The sequence below is a fragment of the Onychostruthus taczanowskii genome, unplaced genomic scaffold (genome assembly GCF_017590055.1).
Source record: "Onychostruthus taczanowskii isolate IOZ18803 unplaced genomic scaffold, ASM1759005v1 scaffold24, whole genome shotgun sequence".
NCBI lineage: Eukaryota > Metazoa > Chordata > Aves > Passeriformes > Passeridae > Onychostruthus > Onychostruthus taczanowskii.
This window is the reverse complement of record NW_024499684.1, coordinates 3,234,276-3,248,040: the sequence shown is the minus strand read 5'-3', so window position 1 is coordinate 3,248,040 and position 13,765 is coordinate 3,234,276. Positions and strand designations below refer to the sequence as shown.

Genomic DNA, 13,765 nt, shown 5'->3' with positions numbered 1-13,765 from the left:
ACTCCCCAAGGCTGACTGGACCATTTCCTGCAGCTTGACTAATCATGAACCTTCTGGGCATTCCCAGTTTATTACTGTCCAAGCTTCTCTCATCCCTGTTTAGGTTAGCACATTTATTTTTTAGGCTGTTTTTACCAAAGCATTTGTTGTTGATGACCTTCTTTCCTTACCTTCAAGGCTTTCAATGGCATAATATAGTGTGTACCTGGCAATTCCAAACCAAATCTGTCTGGAATGATAGATTACAAATTAAAAAAATGAGTGATCTGGGATTTCTTAATAGCTTATTTCCACCATGCTTCCTGCCATGTGCCTCTGCTTGTCCCATACATGTATCCAAACAGATCAAAGTACCAGTCAGCATAGTCAATAAATTCATTTTTCTTTCTGGTGTTGATAGCAAGGAAATAATCAGAAATAAAGCTGAAAATGCTTTATTGAACAGCAAAAATTAAGTGGTGATGATTGAAAGCTGCCTCACACAGACCAGGAGGTTTTTGATTTTAATCAGCCAGGAAGGAAATGGTGGAACAAATGAACACAGGCTGATATACTCAGACTATAGGTTCTCTGGGGAGAGTGGTCTGCTTCTCCAAGGTTAACAGCGTCACTGTGCCCTTTTTGGTGACCTGATCCCTGCTTTGTGAGTGCCTTCACAGAATCACTGGGTTGGAAGAGACCTCCAAGATCATCGTGTCCAGCCCAGCCCCAACAGCTCAACTCAACCCTGGCTTGATGGTTTCTTCTCCGGTACAACTTCTCTGCTACAACTTTGCTTCCGTGACCCATGAATTGTAATAATTACAGATCTTTTAAACCCTGAAACTCCTGGGATCACAACAAATAATTAAATGAAAAAAAATCTTCTTTTATTTCTGTTCATTTAGTTAATATGTTAGTTGATTGGGTTTTTTTTTAATCTGATATTGCTCAAATTTTTCTATTCAAACTTTTCTCATTGGTAGCAAGAGATTTAGAGATAATGAGAAGTGAAGAGACAGCTAAATGAGACAGTTTTGGGCTCATCAGCCCTTGACCTGTCCTAGGATATTAAGCAAGACTTTGGGAACACTTTGCAAAATTTTCATGAAATGTCAGGCTAAAAGGAATCTGTAAGTAATTGGAAATTGATTTCATGACCCTTTGATACTGAACTCACTGGTGGCAGCTGTTATTTTACATTTCAGAATGGATGGAAGTAATTCTTCCCAGGGAGGGTGGGCAGGCCCTGGCACAGGTTTTCCAGAGAAGCTGTGGCTGCCCCTGGATCCCTGGATGTGTCCCAGGCCAGGCTGGATGGGGATTTGACCAACCCATGGCAGGGGTTGATTTAGATGGGCTTTTCTGTCCCTTCCAACCTAAACTGTTCTGTGATCTCCTTTTAAATCTCCTCACAGTAAAATGACTCAAACATCACCACCACATTCTTGCTCCTGGATGCACTTTAAATAAAATCAGCAAGGCTCCCCAGAATTACCTCATATTTCCCTGGGATCTCAGAGCCAGAGCATTAAAATAACGAAATGAAAAATGATGAGAGCAGAACCAGCTTCCTGTTTGGGAAGAATAAATCAGTGTCTGTGCCTTTCTCTCGTGGCTGACCCAGCACTCAGGTGCAAGCAGCAGAGCCCCTGAGCCTGTTCCTGGAGCAGCTCCTAATTACATCTGCAAGAGGTGGGTGGGAGCTTTACCAGGAGCTGGTAACTGAAACCTCTGCCCACGGGACTGGAGCAATTTCCCATCCCAGCCTCGCTTTGTGGTGCTGGATTCTGGGGAGAGAGCACTCTGAGTGCTGCGTGCTGTGACTGCAGCTCTGAGTGCTGCTGAGGGGCTGGGCTTGGGACAAGCCTGTGAGCCTGTCCTGCTCCCAGCCACAGCCACAGCAGTGCCCAGCTGCTCTCTGCTCCTGCCTTGGCCAGGGAAGCCTCTGGAGGGTGGGCAGCAGGGGCAAGGTGGGCAGTGAGGTGGTCACTAAGGGTCAGGTGGTCAGTAAGGCAGGTCCTCCAGGCTCTGTCTTCCCTCTGCTCTAGCTCCCTGCCTCATTTCCAGGAACACAGTGTTTTCTCACACATATCCTCAGCTGAAAATAATATATTCTAGTATATAATATATTCATAATTAACTTAATAATTATATGTGATAATATATTATTTATATATTACATAATATCATTATATAATATATATCACCATAATATATTCTATAATAATATAATTATATCATATATTATTATAATTATAAATATATAATATATAATTATAAAATAATATATCCTTTGTGTTCAGCCTTCCACTCCCTGACACGACAGGGGGTCTTTATAATGATAACGTGTTACAGGGTATCTGGATTCATTTCTAGACCATCCTCAGCCCGCAGAGAGCTTTCATGTTGTCAGTTCTCATCCCCTCCACAGCAAGCATTGCAGTTCTCTGGACCAGTTTGCCACGTGCACACAGAATGTTCTGTTTCCCTGTTCCAAAGCCCTGCTGTTTCTGTGCAAACCACACCACCTCTCTCTGAACCTTTGAAAAAGCACAAAAAGCTCCTTGCTGTGTGTTGTTGAGTTTCCCTCCTGATGCTGGGGTGTGTTTATGGAGGGGTTTGTGGTGTCTGCTCTGCTCCCTGGGCTGGATCCCACTGACTGGATCTGCTGGTCCAGCCCTGTGAGCCCTGCTCTTCTTCTCCAAAATTCAAGATTTCCCGAGGGTGACCACCAAGCTGTCCCCTCTTTGCAGTGCTCCACTGCCTTTTCCTGTCCCAGCAGTAGAAAATCCTCTGAGCCAGACCTTGCAACACATTTAAAATCACCTGATTTCGTTCGTGCAATATTTTGATCACCTGTTTTGGGAGAGGCAAGGAGAGCCCTAAGGGAGAGCCTGAAACCTCTCCAAGCTGCCGATTTCTCTTGCCTGGGTGCAGCACAGATGTTGAACAGGGCTGCTGTGACCTCTCTGCTGCCAAGTCCTGCCACTGCAGAGCCCTGCTGAGCTCTCATTGCTGCTCCCTGCAGCTGAACCCACCTGCCCCTGCAGCCAGCACACAGCAGAGGATTTATTGACTGCCTCTGCAATCAGGCAATTCCCTTAATTGGCTTCATTTCCAGGCTCTGTCATTCTCCCCCTGCACTGCTGGTGGCACAGCTATTTGTGTGCTGGCTGGGAAAAAAAAACCCTAAAGGTTGGACAGCAAATCAATCAGAGGCAAGGACAGAGACCTCTCAGGGATAATTGCATCCAGATACCCAAATCCCTTGTCAGGTCTTCCCCTCCTGTGGCTTTGCTTTGAGGAGCCTCCATTAAACAACAGGACATCCCCAAACAATGCCAGCAGCCAGACAAAAAACTCCTTTCCTTTTCAGGAGTTACCTCCCCAGTGCTCTCTGGCCACACCAAACTCCAAAGCAAGATCTTTTTTAATTGTTAGGGCCAAAATGGTTGGGGTGGCTCAGCTTTTCCTCATTAAAGAGCACTTGGACATTGGTGGGGCTTTTTATTCAGTTGTGGGATTTGTTTTCCTTTTCTTTGGGTGTTCATCCCTGTGTCATTCCCCACAAGGAGCTTGGGGTCTGAGCTTGGCTATGTTCTAATTAAATGCAGTAGGAGTCAATAATTGTGAGTTGTTGTTGACGCAGAGTTCCCAGATGAGAAAATCACACACTATTTTTAATAATAAATTTAAAATTTGCTAATAATAAATAATAATAAGTTTTAATAATAAATTTAATAAACTCATATATCCAGTAGAACATTATGTCTTATATACACATCCATACCCATACTTACTTGGTATCACAAATGCACTCAAAAATGTTTTATTTCTGTTTTGATATCTCTTTGACCAGTTTAAAAAAAAAAAAAAAAAAAAAGAACCTCCATAAGCAGGCTTCCCAGTCTCTTTTAAGCAAGGTGATTGTAGCACAGTTGTGATCTTACCAAAATCCTGTGCTAGAGTATAGTACACATTCTGTAATAAAACCTGACCTCAGGGGGTGAGCAGTCCTCTGGCAGTTTTGGGATACCATCCAGTATTTTCAGGTTTGGCAAACTGGAGAACACACTTAAAGAGAGACAAAAGAAAAAACAGAAATTGAGAAAAATAATCTTGGGAAATGTTGAGAACAAAACAGACACTGATAAAAAAAGAAACAGTCGATTCAAACCTATCTAAAATAGATTTGGGTTGTTGGAAATCTTGATTTGTCATTTGTTGCAGAATTTATCTGATAAAGAGCTAATTAAAACTCTCAGATTTCACTCCATTGCACCACCTTTATATCATCAGACCCAATAAAGCACTTCAGGAATCTGTCTTCCAACACTGAGAATGAACATAATACCAGAGTTATACCAAATAGTACCAATATTTAATTGCCCTAAGAACTGGCAGATTGAGAGTAGAAACACAATTATGAATTGTTAAAAGGTGATTTATCTACTTTTGTTCTCCTGGACTTGTAGATATGCAAATAAAAGGTGAAATCCATCATTTAAAATGTACTTTTCCCCTTCCATGCTGATATCTGCCTCCCTGCCTTTATCAGCACCACGCTGCCAAGGGATGCCCACAAGACTAAAGGGAAATTTACTGGAAATTCAGAAATGTTTTCATTAAACTCTTCTTCAAACTTCTCCTTTATTTTTTTTGAACAATGGGAGGAGATGTGTCGCATTTCAGACACATTCTCTGAGGCTTAGCTTCAAAATATCAACACCTGGCTGTGTTTGTAGTGGGGCAAAACATGCAACCATGCAGATTTTCTGAGTGAGGTTTAGAACAGATCATATTGTCCTGGATTTTCTTGGATTGTAATGCCTCGGATTAGAATTTGCATTTCCAGTGTCTGAGGCTGCTCTGTTAAATCTCCAGCCCATCCCAAAGCCTGCAGCACAACTTCCAGGGGCTGCTCCCACAGCCCTGCCACAGGGGCAGGGGGAATCCAGAGAAATCAAATGAAGGGAACTTCATTTTCTCCTGCTTTTGCTCCCATCTTTCAAGACACCCTCCTGATTCCAGCCCTGACATGTAATGCAATTTAGGCTCCTTGCAGAACCCACCAAGGATGCAAGGAGACTGAAGAGAGTTTGAGTAATAGGTGATTTCTATTAATAAAGGGAATCTAATTTATCTGCCCTGCTCTCTGTCTCTAAACTTGATCCATGGCCTCAGTTCAGTACCAGAACTGCCACTCATGCCATTAAAAAGCATCATAGGCAGTTTCTGAATGTTTGGAGATTTTATCACATAATAGCTCACTAAGCCACGTTCCTGTAGCATTTCAGAGCATTAAAACCACATGAAAACAAAAAGCTTCTTCATAAGGCTTGTTGGGTTTGAGATCCCATTAGTCCGAAATTCTGACAAACATTTTTTTGTGTGTATCACTTTTGTTAGCCACGAGAGGGTCAGACTTACAGCTGCCTGTATCTTTCCTGGAACTCACAGGGATTCCTCTTGAGGATGAGGGATTCCAGTGGAGTGTGTCTGAAGTCTGAAATCCCACTTAGGGTTGTGATGTTATTTTCAGCGAGAGATAAGTGCTGAATCTGAGGGATCTTTGGCAGCTGTTTGAAGGATGTAAAGTGGTTTTTATTTACATTTAGCTCTCTGCATCTGTAAAGTACAAAGTGTATGGCATCACTATCACATCTGGGACAGAATCCCTACAACAGGGATGGGTTTTACACACATTTCATGTTTTTTATTACATTTTGTGCTGTTTTGCCTAGTCATAGACTGCCAGATCAGATCCCTGCACTTTATACTCCCTTATTTTTTTATATTGTACAACAGATGCATCATTATTTCTGTTCTCAATACTACAACTCTCCATACACTGAAATACACAACAGCAGAGTAGCAACAGATGGATGGTAAAATAAATTTATAGTTGTCATGGTCGTGCTTGGCCTCTCTGCTTGGATTGTGTTCCCCATCTCTTCACAGAGATTCCTTCTGTGTGCAACAACTTCCCCTTTTGGCACAGATCTCCCTGAAGCTGGCTGGACTCATTAATTATTCCCCAGGAATAAAGGGGATGGGATGTGATCTCCTCACTGGGTATTTTCAGCCTGGGGATGACATGAGCTCAGAGCAGCAATAAACTGATGGATTCTCACTCCAGCACCCCCCAAGAGCAGATTTGGCAGCTCTCAAGAGCCTGCTCCAGCTGTCAATTCAGGAAAAAAATTGATTTCTGGGATATTACACAAAAATAGAAACAGATTACATGAAAATAGAAGCAGGGCATTTTGTCTACCTTGGCAACCTTATGGCACTGAGGTCTGTCAAAGAATTGTCCACCAACCAAAGCTTTTCCACCCGAATTAATCTGCGGAGGATTCTCTGGAAGTTTTCCACCTGGTAAAGATCACCCAGGTCCTGGAAGGAAAGGTTCAACTCCTGGGGAGGGGAAAAATAAGTGAAATCACTTTTTTTTTTTTTTTCTTGCTTTGTAGTAGCTATATCATTAAATACAGAACTAGTCAGAGGTAGTTAAAATGAGAACACATTTTATGCTGCTGCTCTTATAACAATTGGTGGTACCAAGTGCCAAATCCACCTCAGAACCATAGTGATGGACTCCTTAATTATTTGAAAGGAAGAAGGAAACCATCTCTCCAGCATGAATTTGAGTGTGCATCTCCTCCTTCTTCTGTGAGTGGGGTTACCAGTGTGGGGAGGGAGCAGGACTGAGTGGTTGTGGCTTATTGCTTTGGCCTCTAAACTCAGCTGGCACCAAAGTTCTGTGCAGCAGCCAGATATGAATATTCATGGAGTCCTCACAGAATGGTCTGGGTTGGCAGGGAATTCAAAATTCATCCAATTCCACCCCCTGCCACAGCCAGGGACACCTTCCTTATAACAGGTTTAAATCTATTAAATGCAGTGAGCAGCCAGCACATGATTATTTGGCTTCTTTACAGCTACAGTCCAAAGTGTTAATGAGAAAGTTTTACAGCACAGTTTTCCCAGTTCTCTTGCAGCCTCCTTTCCCATTTCTCTGTGCCAGTTACTTGTTTTCTTCTTTTCAGAGTATGTTCTTCTTTTCTGAAAAACAGCTCTTCTTCTGAGGGCCCTGGTCAGAGGAAAAGATTTACAGTTGAGGATGTGATACAGAACTGGCACTTAGTCACTTGCTGGAAGAATATATATATATTGCTGGGAAGATTCTGTAATGAAGAAATATATATAATATTATAGGTGTGTAACTTTCCAGGCTCCTGAGATATAAATTAATGGGAAGATTTTTCTACCATTTCCAGACCCATCATTCAGCCAGCAATCTGCAGTGGGGATGATTTTGTGCATGGCTGGTAAATGACAGATCTGCTGCAGATCAGAATGAAAACTGTTTCTGAAGGGTTGTTCATAAGGACCTGAGCTCTAAAATCCTTCTTATTCCTTGCCATGCTGTGAGTTAGCCTTTGATTGTCCTGAGAAAGGAAAATGTTTCAGCTTCCAGAGCAGTGACAAAAACCAACAGCCCCACTCCAAACCTCATTTGTATTGAGGCAGACACACACACTAAGCCTCAAAGTCTTAATGAAAAGTTTAGAGCTGTGGGCATCTTCAAATTCCTGATTAAAGCAAGGACTGGCTGGAAACTTTCCACTGTTTACTCCCAAACATGCAAATACTGGATTTTAAAACCCATCTGTTCTTGAGTGTGTCTGTAGATTGCAATTGAGCCAATTTAGTCTTAAAATACAAGAAATGTGCCACTGTTTGCAGGACTGGTTTCCCTCTTGCTTGGCTGTTTGGCACATGGCTACTGCATTCTGAATAGTCAAATGTTAATCAGCTTCTGAGAGAAGTAATCAGCAGCACATTAATACTAAAAATTTCAATTTGCAGTTCAGGCAGTGGTTTTTCATTTTGGAAATTACAAAGGATAACTTCCTAATTTAAAGAATAATTAAATTAGTTAAATTTTTAAAATTAAAATTTAAACTTAAACTTAAATTTAAATTTGTAATTAATAATTTTTTTTTAATTAATTAATTTAAACATTAAGCAATTTTTCCTGATTAAAAAAATAAGCAAGTGTGGGCAGTGTGAGATGAAATGCTGCCCCTTTTCAAAAGAATGGCAAACTGCAGGATTTCAGCTCATCACTTTTAAGGATGCACTCTTTGAGCCGACAGAGCTGGGGCTGAAATGTCAAAGTGCCTTTTTGATCTTTACCTTGCCTCACTCGGGGACAGAGGAGCTGATTTCCTCGAACACCGTGTTCCTCTATGTCACACCAGCCAAGGTACTTGAAGGAGTCAGAAGGAAGCTTAAAAAAAAAAAAAAAAAGGCAAAATAAAGATATAAAAGAATCAGTAAAAGCTCTGGAGGTTTTGGCAGTGCATTTTCTCTTATTTCTGGCCTTATTGCAGCAGCAATCCCCCAGGCAGAGCCATATGCAGGAGCTGGTAAATGCTGTGGGAATTCACAGCTCAGGGGAGGTTGCCACAGCTCATCCCTAAATTGGCTCAAATATTGGAGAGAGCCTTCTCAGGGCTCACTGTCCCCCTGCCCAGAGCAGCAGTTTGGTGCTCAAAGGCTGAGGCAAATCCCCTGCCACAGCTCACCCCAAAAAGCAGAACCCTGTTTATATCCCACCCCAGCTCTGGAGGTTAAAAGGAGGGAAACAAAATCCTCTTCAAAGCTGAGGAGGAGATTTTCCTTAGCTCCTCTTGGTCTCTTTTCTACAAACCTGCAATCAGACTGGGAAACCCAGCACTTACTGGGAAAGGCAGCCTGGGCTCCCAGTTCTGCCCGAGGGCTCCTCTGTTTTGGGGTAAAACCAGTGGAATGTTGTGGGCATCCCTCAGGACGGAGCAGCAGGAGGAATAGGATTTAAATAACTTCTGGTTGCTTGTAGTCAGACCTGAGGAACTAGAGAGGAGGTGTTGAGCCAGTGTGGATTCTGTCCAGAGAAATGCAGATTTTGTTGGGTTTGTTTTATAATTACAGAAAATAATTACAGAAAATACAGAATAGCTGGGGGTGGAACTTGCCAGCAGGCAACAGCCACATCCTGAGGCCAGACCATGGGCAGCCCCCTCAGCTGAGCTGCATTTCTTTACACACAGGAGCCTTTCACAGGTGTGTCCAAACATCAGGAAGAGGAATTTCCTGGCATTTTGTTAGAAAAACTGAGTTTTGGAAAAAAATGGAGAGCTGAACTTGTTCAACAGCATGATGTGTTTGTTCCCTTCTGCCCAGGAGAGCCCTGCTTTTATGGGTCTGGGTTGGATGAAAAGACACCTCAGTTGTTTATTTCATTCCATTGCACATGCGGTTTAACTCATTGTTTTACTGATATTGGTATATTTATTTTAGTCTCTTGGATATGTTCTAGGGGATTCTCAGAGATCTGGAGAAAAGCTGAATTTTGTTTCAATAGAGTCTTCAAATCATAGAATCACTATGGGGAAGCTCTCCAAGGTTACCAAGTCCAACCTCCAGCTTGAAGCCGTGTGTTCATGTGCTCTCTTAGTCCCTTGCCTAAGAACACTTCCAAAAGTCACATTTTATACACCCCAAACGGGGCAATTTCTCCAATTGTGCTTCGGAGGGATTGAAGAATGTGCAGGCTGGCAGCTGCAATTTAGGAATTTACCACAGAACACTTGAAAACAATGATTTAATTTGGGCAGGGTGTGCATCCAGCACTGTAATTTGATGTTTATTCTATAGGCTCAGGGAGCTCTTGCCAGGGAGCCTCAGCATCATAAAACCACTGCAGTCAAGAGCTGAAATAAATAAATAAAATAGAATAAAACAGAATAAAAGTGCAGCTTTAAAATGGTTTGGGGAGCGAGGAGAAGTGTCCTGGTGACCTCAGTGCAGGAGCAGCCCTGACAAAGAGCTTTCCTCCCTCCTGCTTTCTGCTGGGGTTTTCATGGGGTCACAGCAGCCCCAGTGAACTGCAGGTGACTCCCAGGAATATATGTGAGTCCAGTATTTTGGAAAATAACAGCTATTTACTGAGAGACCTTCTGAGGTCACCTCGAGGCAAGCAGCCCCTTGGGGGGTATGTGTTGGAGAGCAGCAGGAGCTCACACACAGCAGCCCTGGGAAGGAAAGATTTACTTTGGCTAAATGGTAAAAAAAACACCCCAGAAAATAAAAAAGTGCTGGGAATTCTTGTTTAGCTCTATCTTGCTGTTTGTTCTGCTTTTGCCTCCTTGTATGTTAAATGAGATCAGAGCAAAGGAAATTTGTAGAGATTCTTTTGTGTTTAAGAAAAATATCTGTTATTTTGCTCAGTTTGGAAGTGATCTTTTAGGATGAATTCAAATGACTATTTATAACTGCAAGACTTTTCAAAACCTACCTTCTTCTCAGCTAGATACTACCTCCTCTGCTGAGACAGGAATATGCACTCTCAGTGCCTAGAAATGTGGGCTAAAACGTTTTAGCTGAACCATTTAACATGATATCTTCTCTGATCTCCTGGCAAGAAACCCACTCACAAAACTCTGCACTGGTGATGGCAAGTAAAACATAAAGTTCCAGAAAAAAAAATAAATATGTGATGGATACAACTTCCCCAGTCAGGTGGGTAGTGAGATTTCCATGGGAAGGAGTGACAGAAAGAAACATCTTTCATCTCAAAACTGCCTGGGTTTAATAAGCACCAGCTGGACCCCCACATTATGCCACAGAAGATTTTTCTGGAGGACCAAGTGCCACGCAGCTTTCCTCTCTCTTGCTTTGTTTACCTTCCTATTTTGCTTCAGAATTGATGCAAAAGGAGTGGCAATGAAGGAGGCAGGATGCAATTCCAAGCAATTACAGATCTCACAATGCATGAAAGGAACAAAATTTCCTGCCTTGATTGTGAGGCCCTTCGGCTGGATATGAATCTCCAATGACACCTCTGGGAGCAGCACACTAGATTATGTCAAGCATTAAGGGAAAAAAAATTAGATTCATGATGTCTGTCCAGGCTGAGTCATTTCCTCTCACTTCGCCTGCAGTGAGAAATTGGTGGTTACCATAAATCATGGACCTAAATTCTTATGAGAGAAGAATTAATTTCACTAATGGAAACCCTCTGTGGCAATTGCATTCCTCCATTCCCCCTCTTTTTGGGGGGTGCAGGGGAGTATTTATGATGTCTTTTAAGCAGAGGTACTTGACTATATTTTAAGAATTCTGTAATAGAGGTTTGGAAAGGAAACTTCAAAAGGTAATGGGGGAAAAAAATCTTGTGTGTGACCAGCTCCTAATTTCTGAGGCTGGCTCTCAGGCCAGTTCTTATCGTGGCTACAGCTTTGCTGCTGACACCAAGTCCAGGCACAAAATTTATTTTTCATCTCAGCAATAAACAAAACCCCACAAAACTGTACCAAACAATTCTTTGCAGGCACCTTGAAGTCTGGGGCGCTCCATGTGAGCTGACAAGAGGGAGCACAGGCTGGGGGGTAACTGGAAGCACTCATGGCTAACCCCTTACATTTTACATTATTCTCCTCAGTGGAAGTCCCAGCGAGGAATTCAGTGCCTGAAGTGTTTTGCAAACTGTCAGGAATGAGAACAGAACAGCTCCTGCCTTTTCCAGAACACCACTGAGGAGATATCGGGCTGTAGCCTGGAAAATGCTGCACTGCTGAGCTCCCTGATCAAAGTCCCTCTTCCTCAGGATGTCAGTGTCAGCGGTGGGGCTGGGAAATGTTCTCCTCTCAGACACCTTGGCCAGGTTTCCAGAGAGGCCAGAATGCTCCAGGTTTCCTGACTGCAGTGCAAGGACCTCTGAGTCCCGCCGCCTTTCAGTGCAGGACACATGAAAAGCCCACAAAAAGACTTTGAAGAGCTAAAGCTGAGCTGCTTCTGAAACTGCACCAGTGAAAGATACTGAGTGAGAAACAGACTGAAAAGTTCCTCCTGTGTGTATTTTAGCTGTTTGGCTGTTAAAAAGGAGTGTCAGTCAAATCCTTTCTCCAGATGAAACAGCATCCTCGAAAAACAAACATCTGAGACTGCAGCACAGGCTCAGCCCTGCTGCACAGAAAATGGGGAGCTCAGCTCAAGAGGAGTAAGGATAAAGGGGGTTATGAGCAAACTCTTGCATTTGGGATTTGAAAGGCTTTTTGTCCCAGCTTTTGAGCAGTTTTGGGGTCTGATCTAGCTTCTCACAGCCTTATCCCAGCTGCTCTTCAGGAATCGGCATTCTCCAGCAGGCTTAGCTTTCACTGAGCCACAGCTGCTTTCCCCTTAAATCTGAAATGGATAAAAGGTTTGGGAACAAGTGGTAGGGTTATTTATAACTCTTCACATATCCAGAGTCAGAATTCCCGTGGTGCTTGCTACATCCCACCAAATCACAGCCCACCTCTGATGGAAAGGGCCCTGCTCCTGCGGTTGAGCTCAGGGAGCTCTGGTCAGGTTCTTATTTAGCAGCAAAATTATCTCAGTTCATTCAGTCCTGATGCTGTGGAACTGAAAAATGTGCACCATTCTAAAGGAAGGAACCAAATCAAATGGGTTTCAAGATCATCTTGAAGGAATAGGAAAAAATAAATCCAAACTAGAGAAACTAAGAAAAGAGCAATAAATCCTCCCAAAGCAAAGAGTTTGTATCACTGTGTGACAGCTGCTGATTTTGTAGGCTCTAAGAGAGATTCTGGACCTGCCCAAACCACCTGTACACGTAAGTGCTTGCTCCTAGGTTCCAAACACCCTATTATTTATGTTGTCCCAGTCAATGGAAATGCCAAAGCCATAAATGAACTGCAGGGGTAACTTACCAACACAATTTGTGAAGTATTTAAGAGATGGCAAACTCAGAATTCAGGCGGTGCTTCATTTCAAATGCACACAATTTACTGCTCCAGAGCAGCTCTGCTTGTATGCAAACATTTATTATGAGAATTCTCTGAACTTAGGAGAGTAGAAGATATGGACATAGTGTTTGCATGCTCTATTACCTTTCAATTATTTTTATAGGAGTTTTAGGAGACATTATGCAACACTTTGAAGCAGTTCTTCTGAGCGTAATTTAGTGACAAACACACCTGTAAGTTATGGCTACAAAGCATCCTTGCTGATAGCTGTAGCATCAATTATCTTGCTTTATGCTTCATAAAATTGCCCCCCCCCCAAGACATAATTAACTTAATTAGGTCCTATCACCATAATGATACACTCTTAGCATATTAACTAGCATTTTTCTCGTGGATCCAGCCTGCACCAACACAAAGCCCACATCTCAATCCACGTGCCTTCCACACATTCTCACAACAAACTCAACATTTTTGTTGGGACAGCTTTTTCCTCCAGCAATCAGGCACTGACACCAAGAAAAACAGCTCTGTTTGAACTCCTGCTTTCCCTGCACAGCAATCTCCTTTAGCAATACAGGCTGGTACATTTTAAAAAGACACCCAATCCTGTAACTCTATCTTTGTTGTCAAAGCATGTCAAGCAATGACTACAAGTTCGTGTCTCCTTGCACCCTCCTACCTTTCAGACATGTCTGGCTGCTGCATAAAATCCTCACATCTTGCACAGGGCTATTTGTCTACGGGCAGAGCTTATCTTCCCATCTCTGGCCCTGCACAGGGAGGGAGTTCCAGGGCCTCTGGAGAGGGGGAACCTGCCGGGATGCTGATCCTGGCGGGGCTGGATGCATTCGCTGTCTCCAAGGAGACGCTGTCACCTCGCAACGCTGCTGTCACGTTAGGAGCTATTGTTACCAGCCTCTTAAGCACATCAAACAAATTCCTGGCCTCACCGAGCTGGTATCAGTGAACTGTCCTTCCAGAAGGTG

At 42.9% G+C, this 13,765-nt stretch overlaps 1 protein-coding gene across 1 annotated transcript; it reads right to left on the bottom strand.

The window, feature by feature from the left end:
- Window positions 1-3,892: 3,892 nt before the first annotated feature.
- LOC121336682 lies at window positions 3,893-13,515 on the bottom strand. Its single transcript, XM_041406045.1, has 7 exons — window positions 13,459-13,515; window positions 8,733-8,883; window positions 8,185-8,278; window positions 6,957-7,075; window positions 6,257-6,399; window positions 5,413-5,610; window positions 3,893-4,056 (listed from the first exon to the last, which is right to left on the bottom strand). The coding sequence occupies exons 1-7, from the start codon at window positions 13,482-13,484 to the stop codon at window positions 3,945-3,947; spliced, it is 843 nt and encodes a 280-aa protein (XP_041261979.1). The 5' UTR covers window positions 13,485-13,515; the 3' UTR covers window positions 3,893-3,944.
- Between the last annotated feature and the right edge of the window lie 250 nt (window positions 13,516-13,765).